The 14,892-nt window shown below is 41.0% G+C and overlaps 1 protein-coding gene across 7 annotated transcripts in view; it reads right to left on the bottom strand.

The window, feature by feature from the left end:
• Window positions 1–14,892, bottom strand: part of TRIQK (triple QxxK/R motif containing) — a 152,196-nt gene that overhangs the window by 57,347 nt on the left and 79,957 nt on the right. For 4 of the 7 annotated variants that reach the window (XM_045004910.1, XM_045004912.1, XM_045004911.1 and 1 more), the window contains one exon: window positions 163–2,875. The exons of the other annotated variants lie outside the window; for them this stretch is intronic. In XM_045004910.1, the coding sequence (XP_044860845.1) occupies window positions 2,762–2,875 (114 nt within the window). In that variant the 3' untranslated portion in view covers window positions 163–2,761. Of the gene's footprint in view, window positions 1–162; window positions 2,876–14,892 lie in introns of those variants that run through there. 7 annotated transcript variants of the gene reach the window in all.

The following is a 14,892-nucleotide window of genomic DNA, read 5'->3' as shown; positions in this document are numbered from 1 at the left end:
AATTAGTTGGTTTGCTCCAAAACTTATAAACAGTGTGCATTCTTTGGTAGTACTACTCATACTTGTATATTGTGTTATCTAAGCTAATTTAATGTTCTTTCTAATGTACATTTCATAGCAATGCAATAGATCCAACTTTAATAAGCGCTTTCAAAAAAGTTCAAAGTTTAAAAATTCATTTTATTATTAAAATAGTCCATGAGCTAGAGTTACAAAGACAAATGACCTAAAAAATTATGGGATTGGTTCTGCTTTCAGATACATACATCGGTATCATCATTAGAGAAAGAGAGAGAGAGAGAGCGCACACCTAGCATGCATTTGAGGTGCTAAAAGCAACTTCATTTAAAGATATCAGGAATGGATACCTGCTGTGCTCCAAAAGGGAGGCATAATCACCGGCCAGATTTTGATCTCACATTAGTGTGAGTAATTAGGAGTAAGCAGGAGTAATTTCACTGAAGTTAAAGGAGTCCGTGAAAAGAGGTGTAAGCAAGACCCAACTCAGGCCCTATGTTTAATGCATTTGTGTTTATAAATTAAAAAATAAAACAAGCGGATAGTTTGACTAAGGCTGGGACATCTGCTATTAACAAACCCCTGTCTGTAACTAGTGGACTGAAAGCACAGGTGCAATATTTTCCATGTATTTGCTGCAATATTCTCCATGTATTCCCATGTGCACTGGGCATGAATCTCCTCAGATATTCTAAGCAATAGGCAACTCTCTAGTTACATGTGACTTAGTTATGTCTGTCACCTAAATGAAAAATAGCCGTATGCAAAATGCAGCACTTGAGAACATAATGGAGATTTGAGATACTTTCTAGTCTAGGGGTCTTCTGGTCCATAAACCAATACATAGATTTCATTCATCCCCAGATGTAGTTTGGTTTTTACTTGTGATTCACACAATATGGGAAATGTTCTTGTTCTAATAACTTCAAGTTACTATTTTAAGTTAGAAATATTCTTCTTTTCATTTAACTGTTTCGGAACACAATATATATGGCAATATAACATACTTAGCACTTCTATTGCATGTCTCATACAAAGCGCTGTACAACCATTAGCTACATAATCCTTACAGCATCATATGAGTTAGTGGAAAATGGAAATTGCTTGTGCAAAATGAAAGAGAGGACTGCAGCATTTTGAGACATGTGGTATGGCACTCAGTGAAGTGACAGGCATGTCACATCCAAAATGCTAGCTTGTGATTGCCACATGTCATAAAAGGCTTCACTCCAAGTGCTATATGTTGCTACACATTTGGTGGCATATATACTATTACTGGACTACACGTACTAAGAATGTATGATTTTGGGGATTTGGTGACTTAAAAAGTCACAATTTAGAGAATGAGAAATAAGTATAATATTTCCTTTTCATACATATGTTGGAGATGCTGGTGTATTCTGCATTTCTAGATGAGGTGTCCTGTATTACACAAACCGAATAAAAAGTGTATCCTTAGAGACTCATAGTGTATATAGGCATCAATACTGTATGGTCTAAAAATTAACCATATTGATCTAAATTCCTGAACCAGGTTTTCAGTGGTGATAATGGGGCTATGGGTCAATTTAAAATAAACATAGTCTTATATACTACACTATTAGTTATTTTTGATTTCTCTTTACCTACAATATCCTCATGTCAAATCTAAGTCTAACTTGAACACTTCCAAAACAGTCACTAAACAAAGGGAACTCAGTGGGTTTATCCCTTAGTTATAAGACTATTATATAAGAGACATTAGGGTTAATTTGCCAACAGAGTTTCTAACAGATGTCGGGGAGTCAAGACTCTTTCAGTTTTGGGGAGTAGGCATGAAAAAGATTTGTTAGCTGGTACAACCCCTTACATTAGTTTGATGGGAAAAAGATAGTATAACTGGAACACTAATTTTTTACCACACGCTCCCAATGAGAGAAGCAAGTTGCTATTGCAATTAGCAGGAACAGTATAATTAAAATAGAATTTTATCTTTATATCAATAATAGAGCAGTATACTAATTAAAATCAACATCAACTGAACTTTCTACATATACCAGTTCCCACAGCCCAAAAGGCAAGGAACACTGTTTCAGAGGCATATGTTAATAATGTTCGAGCTTCTGTCATCCAGGTGACATTTCTGACAGAGCACATGTACACTGAACAGTTGGCAAGGATTGAAAAAAGATTACTGTAGATACATGTGCATATAGAATCTAGGATATAAAATAGGCCCTACAGGAAGTGGGAGACTGTTTCTAAAAAGAGAAATTCTAAAAAGGAAATTACCTGCATGTGTGAAGAGCGAGAGAGTGCAAGACTGAGGGTGGTGCAGATGCCCTGGAGATACAAATCAGTAAAGCAACTTTTATTTGGGGACTTGTTTTTTCTTTTGTATTTAAAAAAAAAAGAAACCTAATTTCACTACTGGGAAGTTTGGATTCATGGATTCATGAATTTAAGTCAGGACAGACTACCCAGAAGTCAGTATCTACCCAAACTGTCTTTTGGCATCAGAGTTCTCAGCCTGAGAAACAAATAATGTAAACAATTCATTTAATTCACAATAGTACAGCTTTTGCTTTAACTTAAGCAGCTTGCATTGCGTGAGTCTTCTTTGCCTCTTCTGCAATATGAATTTTAAGAGCGATTGAGATATTGCATAGTATTATTATGCATTATGCTGTTCCCAAACAGTGTTGTTCAAGGTAGTTGTTTTTCCAGAAGAGAATCTGATGATAGGATAGATACATTGCATCTGCTAGTTTTCATTTGGATCCAGATCAAGGTCAACTTCACTTGATAGATTAAGATAAAAGAAAGCGTAGAAAGCCAACAGAAATACCAGTATTGCTGCAAGGACAAGGGCAACTTCCTGTACAAACGAGAGAGAAATTTTCAAAACGATAAAATGTTACATATGGTATCATCATTTCAGATAAATCAGGAACAAATGTTACCTTCCATCTGTATCAAGCCTGCAGAAGTTAAGTTTTCATCAGACTATACAGTTCACACAACCAAGTGGCTTTTTAATTAACACTTCTTTGCTGCCACCATTTCAGCATGTTATGGAAAAATTGTACTTGATCAGATGATCAATTTTTTGGTGGGCCAGACATATCCTTTTTGGCAATCAACACAGACAATGTTCATAAACGAATCTGTAGGTTTCCATGCAAATTTGAGCAATGATTTTAGATTGTGTTTGGCTATTTTAGCATTTTCTAGAAATATGATCACTTTTTTCATAGAATTATAGATTCCTAGGCCAGAAGGCACCATTGTGGTTATCTAATCAGACATCCTGTATAACACACACCACAGAACTTCCCCAAAATAATTCACAGAACATATCTTTTAGAAAAACATCCAATTTTAAAAATTGTCAGTGGTGGAAAAACCACCACGACCCTGGGTAAGTTGTCCCAAAGGTTAGTTACCCTCAATGTTAAAAAAAGTTACACCTTATTGCCAGTCTGAGTTTCTCTAGCTTCAGTTTCCAGCCATTAGATGTTATACCTTTCTCTGATAGACTGAAGAGCCCATTATTAAATATTTATTCCCCATGTAGATAGCTACTGACTGTAATCAAGTCATCCCTTAACCTTCTCCTCCACAAGCTAAACAGATTGAGCTCCTTAAATCTTATCACTAGAAGTATGTTTTCTAATCCTTTAATCATTCTCGTGGCTCTTCTCTGAATCTTCTCCAATTTATCAACATCCTTCTTGAATTGTGTGCATCTAAACTGGACACAGTATTCCAGTAGGGGTTGCAAATACAGAGGTAAAACAACCTCTCTGGTCCTAGTTGAGATTCCCGTTTATGCATCCCAGGACCTCATTAACTCTTTTGTCCACAGCATCACACTGGGAGCTCATGTTCACCTGATTACCCACCACGACTCCCAAATCATTTAGAGTCACTGCTTCCCAGGATAGAGTCCCCCATCTTGTAAGTATGGCCTACATTCGTTCTTCTTATAGCGACAAGATTGAAAATTATAAATGAGGCATGCACACCACAGTTGGTATCAATGAAAAATGCTACTCCTACCTCCCTAGCAGAAAACAATGTGCCATGGTACCAATCTGCAAAATCCCTCAGTGCAGGACAAAACCGTTCCATGATCAATAACGCTGGCAGAAAGCACCAGAGTTTGCATTTGCACTTAACTCCCTCTCTCCAAAGAAAAACTCTTCTGTAGCTGCCTTAATTATAATAAATGAATCCTCTACAGTGTACTTGATTTACAGTAGGCTTCAGAATTCGAGAAATGCTTTTGTAGTAAATGCCACAGGGCTGTCTGTTATCATATCCTCTTTTTCTTAGGGCTACTTAACTTAGGCTCCCAAATGTATTAAATTGCAGTATAACGATCCTCCTTATAACAATACTTCTTTACAACACAAAATGCTTGACTTCCAAAGACAATGTTCTATTAAAAAATGATATTTTCAGTTCACTGGAGAGGGCAACGTACTTCTCTATGTTATACAGTGTTTACTACCATTTTCATAGGCAGTGAAATATGGAGTATGACTGAATATTGCACTGTTATATGGCCACTATAAATGGAAATTGTCACTTCCACTGCTGACCAGGGTGATTACACATTACCTCACTGCCTATTGTCGTGATTTATTTTTAAATCATGTACAGGGGGCCCTCAATAAAAAGAGCTGAACTCTGTTAAAACAAATACCCACCACTCCCACCAAAAATAAACCAAAAATGTGGTCCAATGGTCCATCTATAAATCATCTGCATCAAACCACCCATCCAGATACATAAACGGATAGAAGGAGAAAAGAGGAGCTAAGTAGGTGTGTAGTAACTAATATGAAAAGGAAAGACTGACAGCAGGGTTTGAAAACAGCCAGAGAGGGAGTCAGATAGACACTGTCAGCAAGAAAGATCCATAGATAGGGCCACAGTGGGAAGGAAACTATAGGAGGAGCTATTAGACCTGGGTATTGACCTCAGCCTTCTGATTAGGACATGGTCTACTAGAAAATTAGGTTGGTATAACTACGTCACTCAGAAAAAACACACTCCCTGAGCAGTGTAGTTCATCTGACTTAAGTCCCCGAGTAGCCACTACTTCTTCTGTCGACATAGCTAGTGCCTCTCAGGAAGATGGATTACCTCCCACGGGTGTAGTTAGTGTCTACACTGCACTGCGGTAGCATTTTAAGTATAGAATAGCCACACCTCATTGTGTCCCCAAACCTGAAGGAGTTAAAATTTTTACTAGCTCCACGTTTTAAAATCAGGCCCATGATCTGGCATTCTTCTCCAGAACAGCACTTTCATTTGCATTTACGTGAATGCATTTTATATTTGATCAGAATGTTGGATCAATAATTCAAACAAATGTCACCTAATAAACTTTGAAATATTACTGCTTACTTGGCTTATGCTCTGTATGAGTCTTTGTTCTATGAGAAACCATTGGTTTATGCTCTACAGGGATGGCGATTTAATTTTTAAGTTGTTTGCAGTATTGTTGTAGCGGTATTGGTCTCAGGATATTAAAGGGACAAGGTGGGTGAGGTAATATACGGTATTTTAAAGGACCAACTTCTATTGGTGAAAGAGACAAGCTTTTGAACTTACACAGAGCTCTTCTTCACCAGCAGAAGTTGGTCCAATAAAAGACATTACCTCACTTACCTTGATGCCCTAATTTATAAGTGATTTTTATTCTTCTAAACAAATGTTTAAATTGTTTGTATAAATTTGCTTAGGGCATTTGTTATAGGCTGCAACTAGAATTTCCTATTAGAATTATACAACAATTTGAACCGTATCTCATTTTATATGATTTGATTAAAAAAAGAATTGCATCTAATTTACTAACATTAAATGAACGTGATTTTTGCTTTGTTGCCGTTGCAACACTTTCAGTAGCTCAAAAGGGCATGGCAGCATCAGACAGGTTTCATTTATTTTCTTGTATCCACAGCTGTGCTCCCAGACCCATCTGGCCACACAGCTACTAATTTTAAGAGGATGTAATGAACAAGTGACACACAACTGCAAATTCCATCTGCTCAGAAGAGTGGACAACAATACCATACAATGCAGCCACCATTTACACTGACACAGAGAGCAGTATTAATTTTTTCCCCTCTCATTTGGATGCTAGGCTTTCCCCTTTATCACAGGCCAACCTTTCTTCTTCTCCACCTCGTCGCTCCACAATCGCCCTTCGAAAATTGTGTGCTGTATGTAAAAAACTTGTTGGCAATGTTTTATAATGAAGAAGCATTTCCTAGAGATTATAAGAAGAAACTGGGAGTCAGAAGATCTCGATTCTATTCCCAAATTATCTAATGATTTGTATGACTTTAGGAATTTATGTTTCTCTACACCTTAGTTTTGCCATCTATAAATTGGGGATAATACTGCTACTTTCCTCAATCACAAGAGTATTAGGAAGGAGGTGGGAGACCTAGTGTTTGTTAAGCATTAAGAGATCTTAGTACTGAAAAGACTTAGAGAAGTGAAACTAATGTATTAAAATTCTAGGCTTAAGAATTATACAAGAACCTCAACTTTGAGTTATTGAGAAACGCAGTGGAACAAAAAAATCCTCATACTCAATATTTGAGTAACAAATTTTGTCTGGTAACAAACTGATCTAACAGAATTAATGATACATTGTTCACAATTAGGCATGCAGTCTAGTATGTCTACGGTTGCAGGGATTCGATTTTTAAAAATAATTTTAACATGAAATTGATGTTTTTTTAGTATTTTTCCAATTTTTATTTATTTAAATTTTCACAGTTGTGCAAAAATTATGGGTTTAAACATTTTTTCCTAATTTTAATCAATTTAAATTTTCTCAGTTGTGGCAATTAATGGGGGTGTTAGACACCTGGGGATCAGCCAATAATTATTTAATGAGATTCAAAAAAATTAAAGCTTTACAACTATTAAAACCAGGGGCGGCTCTAGCCATTTCGCTGCCCCAAGCACGGTGGCACGCTGCAGGGGGCGCTCCGCCAGTCGCCGGTCCCGCGGCTCCGGTGGACCTCCCGCAGACGTGCCTGCGGAGGGTCCTCTGGTCCCACGGCTTCGGTGGAGCATCCACAGGCACGCCTGCGGGAGGTCCACCAGAGCCGCGAGACCAGCAGACCCTCCGCAGGCACGTCTGCGGGAGGTCCACCGGAGCCACCTGCCGCCCTCCCGGCAACCGGCAGAGCGCCCCCCCGCGGCATGCCGCCCCAAGCACGCGCTTGGCGTGCTGGGGCCTGGAGCCGCCCCTGATTAACACACAAAATTATCAACACCACACATCAAAATATACAAAGTAAATATCCTTAAATCAATCTCTAAGTTCTCAAGCAACATTTTTCTTTCTTTGCCTATGTGTAAATTATGATTATCATCAAAGGTAATATTTTTGTTGGTTTGTGTGCACATGGTGAAATTGACATTTACCAATAAAAATCAAATCCTTCCAAGCCTAAATATGTGTTAGAATCGTATCTAATTTATAAACTTTCAAATAGAAATCCTGCAATGAAAATCATACCAAAACACTACAAAATTGCTATATTTTCTTTGCAACACGAGTAAAACTTGTCATTTTAATTTGTATATATCACATCAGCTTTTACAATTTGTGAGCCATACATAAAGGCAATGCCTTAAAACAAATCTACCTCCCTACTACCGGCAACTGGCAACTTTTGGATCGCTCCTCCGTAAAAGGTACTTTACTCCGAGGATTTCACTCTCAATAATTAATTCTTATGGAAAAAGAGCTACAGATATTAACTGAAAATAATCAGCATTTTTTCTCACCACAGTACAGAAGAGACTAATATCCCCGCTATAGAATTCTGAAGTATGGTTAAATAAATCTTTAGAAGGAATATCATCTTCTATAAATCTCTATAGAGTTTTGAAAATTGTTTCTGTAGAACCCTACTGATTTCATCTTTATTAAGTTCTGTAGGACTTTTCCATAAAGGAAACATATTTAGTTACTGTATATAATAAATCTGACTCTCCTCTCATTTATGCCAATTTTACATCATTGTAACTCACTACAACTGACTACAATGATTTACACCAGCCTAAGTTTCTGATCCTGCAAACTATTCTACATGGATAGACCCCTATGCCAGCACAAAGCTCCACTGAAGTCTGTAGGGCTCTGAGAATGCTCTGAGGCCTACGCATACTGAGCAGTTTGCAGAGTTGGGGCCTAACCGAGGAAGAAAAATACCAATTTTGGACACAAGATAAATTCCCATACTGTACATAGAGAACTACAGTATTCACAGGGGAAAAAGCATTCATATGTATTTGTTTTAAATCCTTCATAAGTATAAATCTCTGAATTGATATCACTTTGAAACTCAATGTGACTGAATATCACAGGTTTGTGTCCCTCCAATTCTAAGCTATTTCTAGTTAGTTTAAACTCAAGCATGTTTGAAAAGGGGAGAAAAGAAGGAAGTGACAGTGACACTGGGTATTTCTTTTTTGGGGGACAAAACATGAAAACCTGTTGGTGACAAGATATCCCTAACATATCTTGGCAAACTGGGTTAACTCAGAAGATTATGAACAGCAAGAAATCAGAGGACACTCTTTGCCAAACTGCATCAAGAATGTTGTCATCTATTTGTATCCAACTAGCTCCAGATGAGATAGATTCTTGGTAGGGAGCGAGCTGTATAGGTAAATAGATGAGGTAGCTATGTGGAAGAATGGATGGACAGTACATTTCTCATATTCAGAAATTACTTTTTCCTTGGTTCCATCAATGTCCCCTTTATTTAATCTGACATATTCTCTATTGACTTGCCCCTTGTACCGTCATGTACATCTGAGCAAAGTGGGTATAAAATGCTATCATTCTGATTTGGTAGCATTTTTTACTTCCTTTGCACAGATGTAAATGGCTGCACAAGGGATTAGGTAGTGGAGAATCAGGCCCCTATTCCTAGTGTGTTTGTTATATTTATTAGTGACTATACTGAGGCACAGGCAGTGCAAAACATTACCCATATTTATTTTTTCATTTCTATTTTGGGTATCAAAGGCTAGGGTTGACTATAGAAAACTTGCACATACTACAGAGGGTCATTTAAAGGAAATCTCAGGCATATTATTATTTTTTTCCATGACCTTGCAGTCCCCTTACTGGTGGCTTAGCACAGCCATGCAGCGATTCTGGATTAGTGACACATGGAAGAACTCAGTTTAACAACACATCTTTTTATTACTGGAAGAAGGTACAGAGGCATTTCTCCTGCTGTTGGTACAGCTTCCCTCTCTCTCTGATGCAGGAAACACTCACTGTTCAACTCCTCTGAGTTACCTCAGGAGACAGAGGTTCTTCTCATCTGGAAGGAGCAACATCCTTTGCCTCACACACAGACCTAGCTAGAACACTGACTCAGGAACGTACTATGAAAACACGATCTTCATGCCAAACTGCTGACCCAATATATTAACTGCAATCTTTCACAAAGGAATCCCTTTTGTCATAAGGGGAGCTCAGGTGGTGGGTTCTACCAATTTCCTGGCAGCACAGTCAGTGTAGGTTTGGCACCATTGTTCCAAAGCTACTCACTGTCCTGGCCAGAAGAGCCTGGCTGATACTTGTCTCATAGACTCATAGACTTTAAGGTCAGAAGGGACCATTATGATCATCTAGTCTGAACTCCTGCACAACGCAGGCCACAGAATCTCACCCACCCACTCCTGTAACAAACCCCTAACTTATGTCTGAGTTACTGAAGTCCTCAAATAGTGGTTTAAAGACCTCAAGGTGCAGAGAATCCTCCAGCAAGTGACCCATGCTCCATGCTGCAGAGGAAGGCGAAAAAACCCCAGGGCCTCTGCCAATCTGCCCTGGAGGAAAATTCCTTCCCGACCCCAAATATGGCAATCAGTTAAACCCTGAGCATGTGGGCAAGACTCACCAGCCAGCACCCAGGAAAGAATTCTCTGTAGTAACTCAGATCCCATCCCATCTAACATCCCATCACAGGCCATTGGGCATATTTACCTGCTAATAATAAAAAAGATGAATTAATTGCCAAAATTAGGCTATCCCATCACACCATCCCCTCCATAAACTTATCTGTGAGACACTTGCCTAGGAGAGAAAGCCTTGAAAGCCAGAGGCTAAGCGACCAAGGGGAGCTAGCGAACAGGGAACCACAAACAGGGGACTTTGAGAGGGGGTTTGAGGGACGGAGACACAATATAATCGCTGTAGTTAGGAAAAGCCGCATCGCCAGTGCCAACACTGCTCCTGGCCTGATCTACACTTGGGGGGGGAGGAGATCGAGCTAAGATATGCAACGTCAGCTACGAGAATAGAGTAGCTGAAGTCGATGTATCTTAGATCGACTTAGAATCACTTACTTTGCGTCCTCGCGGCGCGGGATCGACGACCGCCACTCCCCCATCGACTTTGCTTCCGCCTCTCACTGAGCTGGAGTTCAGCAGTCGACAGGAGAGCGATCCCTGATAGATCGATCGCTACCCGCTGATCCGGCAGGTAGTGTAGATGTACCCCATCTCCTCCACCTGCGCCTGTATCCAGACCGACAACCTAACCATGGATACCTCTACCCAGATCCTGGTGTGGATTTGCAGAGACTGTGGCCTGCATTTCCCACTCACAGAAAGCCAGGCTGGGAGGACCAGCCAGTGTGAAAGATGCCCACTGTGGACTCTCTCAGGAAGCAGGTGGGAGAGCTACAGGAGGAGGTGGCCAGGCTGAGGAGCATCCATCCCCACGAGGAATTCCTTATCACTAGCAGTGTTCCACTCCTACTTCTAACACACCCACGATCGTGATGGAGAACCATTATGCTGTCCTGGCAACAAGCAATGAGGGATCACCCCCGAAGGTGGAGGAGGAGAAGCCATGTATCCCCAAAGGCTGAGAGGACTGCAGCCACCACTCCCAGGAGGAAACATAGGGTAGTGGTGGTTGGTGACTCTCTTCTGAGGGGGACGCAGGCACCCATCTGTCACCCTGACATGGCATGCCTGCCAGGGGCCCATATCTAAGACATTATGGAGGGATTGTCGAGGATCAGCCGGCCCTCTGACCACTACCCCATGCCAGTCATTCATGTGGGCACTAATGAAACTGCAAAGTATGACCATCTGCAGATCAGAAGTGACTACAGGGCTCTGGGAGTAAGGGTGAAGGAGTTAGGAGCGCAGGTGGTGTTCTCTTTGATCCTTCTGGTCAACGGTAGGGACCCACGTAGACACAGATATGTCCTGGAGGTGAATGCCTGGCTGCAAGGATGGTGTCACCAGGAGGGCTTCAGCTTCCTTGACCATGGAATGCTGTTCCAGGAATAAGAACTGTTAAACAGAGAGGGGATCCACTTATCGAGGAACGGGAAGAGCATATTTGGATTCAGACTGGCTAACATAGCGAGAAGGGCTTTAAACAAGGTTTGAAGGGGGAAGGTGATAAAAGCCCACAGGTAAGTCAAAAACATGGAGACCAGGGAGAAAGGTCAGAATTTGGAGGAAGCATGGGCTACTATAGTATGGATAAGGGAGAGACAAGACAGAACAGGGGGAAAATCAAATCACTATCTTAGATGTCCGTATACCAATCCGAGAAGTATGGGGAATAAGCAGGAAGAACTTGAAATCCAGGAGGCCAGGAGAGCTGGCTGTATTTTAAAGAGTCTTATTGAGGTTGGAGGAACAAACCATCCCGATGTGCAGAAAGAATAGCAAATATGGCAGGCGACTAGCTTGCCTTAACAGAGAAATCTTCAGTGAGCTTAAACGCAAAAAGGAAGCTTACAAGAAGTGGACATTTGGACAGATGACTAGGGAGAAGTATAAAAATATTGCTAGAGCATGCAGGGGTGTAATTAGGAAGGCCAAAGCACTATTGGAGTTGCAGCTAGCAAGGGATGTGAAGAACAACAAGAAGAGTTTCTACAGGTATGTTAGCAACAAGAAGGTCAGGGAAAGTGTGAGACCCTTACTGAATGTGGGAGGCAACCTAGTGACAGATGATGTGGAAAAAGCTGAAGTACTCAATGATGAAATACTCAGTGCTTCACAGACAAGGTCAGCTCCCAGACTGCTGCACTGGGCAGCACAATATGGGGGAGGAGGTGACCACCCCTCTGTGGTGAAAGAACAGGTTAAGGACTATTTAGAAAAGCTGGACACGCACAAGTCCATGGGGCCGGATCTAATGCATCCAAGGGTGCTGAGGGAGTTGGCTGATGTGATTGCAGAGCCATTGCCCATTATCTTTGAAAACTTGTGGTGATTGGGAGGTGTCCCGGACGATTGGAAAAAGACAAATATAGTGCCCATCTTTAAAAAAGGGAATCCATGGAACTACAGATCGGTCAGCTTCATCTCAGTCCCTGGAAAAATCATGGAGCAGGTCCTCAAGGAATCCATTTTGAAGCACTTGGAGGAGAGGAAGGTAATCAGGAACAGTCAACATGGATTCACCAAGGGCAAGTCATGCTTGACAAACCCGATTGCCTTCTATGATGAGATAACTGGTTCTGTGGATATGGGGAAAGCGGTGGATGGGATATACTTTGACTTTAGCAAAACTTTTGATATGGTCTCCCACAGTATTCTTGCCAGCAAGTTAAAAAAGTATGGATATGATGAATAGGCTATAAGGTGGACAGAAAGCTGGCTAGATCGTTGGGCTCAACAGGTAATGATCAATGGCTTGATGTCTACTTGGCAGCTGATATCAAGCAGAGTGCTACGGGGGCAGTCCTGGGGCCGATTTTCTTTAACTTTTCTGTCCTGCACTTAGGGTGGAAGAATCCCATGCACTTCTTCAGGCTGGGGACTGACTGGCTAAGTGGCAGTTTGACAGAAAAGGACCTAGGAATTGCAGTGGACGCGAAGCTGGATATGAGTCAACAGTGTGCCCTTATTGTCAAGAAGGCTAACAGCATATTGGGCTGCATTAGTAGGAGCATTGCCAGCAGATCCAGGGAAGTGATTATTCCCCTCTATTTGGCACTGGTGAAGCCACATCTGGAGTACTGCCTCCAGTTTTGCCCCTGTCCCTACAGAAAGGATGTGGACAAATTGCAGAGAGTCCAGCAGAGGGCAACAAAAAAGATTAGGGGGCTGGGGCACATGAATTATGAGGAGAGGCTGATGAAACTGGGGTTATTTAGGCTGCAGAAGAGAAGAGTGAAGGGGGATTTGATAGTAGCCTTCAACTATGTGAAGGAGGGAGGGTCCAAAGAGGATGGAGGTAGGCTGTTCTCAGTGGTGGCAGATGACAGAACAAGGAGCAGTGATCTCAAGTTGTAGTGGGGGAGGTCTAGGTTGGATATTAGGAAAAACTATTTCACTAGGAGGGTGGTGAAGCACTGGAATGAGTTACCTAGGGAGATGGTGGAATCTCCATCCTCAGAGATTTTTAAGGCCCGGCTTGACAAAGCCCTGGATTTAGTTGCGGTTGGCCCTGCTTTGAGCAGGGGGTTGGACTAGATGACCTCCTGAGGTCTCTTCCTACCTTAATCTTTTATGATTCTACAAAATGCTCGTAAATAAACACAACTATGCTTGGCATCACAGATCTGACTTAGTGGGATAATACTCATGACTGAATTATTGGTACAGAAGGGTACAACCCGCTCAGGAAGGACAGGCAGGTAAAAAAGGGAGGAGGTGTTGCCTTGTATATTAAAATGTATACACTTGGACTGAGGTTGAGATGGAAATAGGAGACAGACTTGTTGAAATCTCTGGGTAAGGTATAAAAGGGATAAAAAACATGGGGTGATATCATGGTAGGGATCTACGACAGACCACACAACCAGGAAGAAGAGGTTGATGCAGCTTTTTTTTAAACAACTAACAAAATCATCCAAAGCACAGGACTTGATGGTGATGGGGGACTTCAACTACCCAGACATCTGTTGGGAAAATAACACAGTAAGGCACAGATTATTCAACAAGTTCTTGGAATGTATTGGAGACAATTTTTTTTATTTCAGGTGGAGAAAGCTACTAGGAGAGAGGCTGTTCTATATTTGATTTTGACAAATAGGGAGGAACTGGTTGAGAATTTGAAAGTGGAAGGCTGCTTGGGTGAAAGTGATCATGAAATGATAGCGTTCATGATTCTAAGGAATGATAAGAGGGAGAACAGCAAAATAAAGACAATGGATTTCAAGAAGGCAGACTTTAGGAAACTCAGGGAGTTTTGGGTAAGATCCCATGGGAAGCAAGTCTAAGGGGAAAAACTATTGAAGACAGTTGGCAGATTTTCAAAGAGACATTATTAATGGCACAAAAGCAAACTCTCTCACTGCGTAGGAAAGGTAGAAAGTATGGCAAGAGCCCACCCTGATTTAACTAGGAGATTTTCAATGATCTAAAAATTAAAAAAGAGTCCTACAAAAAGTGGAAACTAGGTCAAATTACAAAGGATTAATACAAACAAATAACACAAGTATGTAAGGACAAAATCAGAAAGGCCAAGGCACAAAACGGGATCAAACTAGCTAGACATAATGGGTAATAAGAAAACATGCTACAAATTCTTCCTCTAGAAGCAAGAGGAAGACCAAGGAGAGGGTAGGCCTGTTACTCAATGGGAGGTGGGGGGGAAACAATAACAGAAAATGTGTAAATGGCAGAGGTGGTTAATGACTTCTTTGTTTCGGTTTTCACCAAGAAGGTTGGTGGTGATTGGATGCCTAACACAGTGAATGCCAGTCAATACGAGGTAGGATCAGAGGCTAAAATTGGGAAAGAACCTGTTAAAATTTACTTAGAGAAGTTAGATATCTTCAAGTCACCAGGGCCTGATGAAATTTATCCTATAATAGTCAAGGAGCTGACTGAGGAGATATCTGAGCCATTAGTGTC

The sequence above is a fragment of the Mauremys mutica genome, chromosome 2 (assembly GCF_020497125.1).
Source record: "Mauremys mutica isolate MM-2020 ecotype Southern chromosome 2, ASM2049712v1, whole genome shotgun sequence".
Taxonomy (NCBI): domain Eukaryota; kingdom Metazoa; phylum Chordata; order Testudines; family Geoemydidae; genus Mauremys; species Mauremys mutica.
This window is presented reverse-complemented; position numbering and strand designations above follow the sequence as displayed.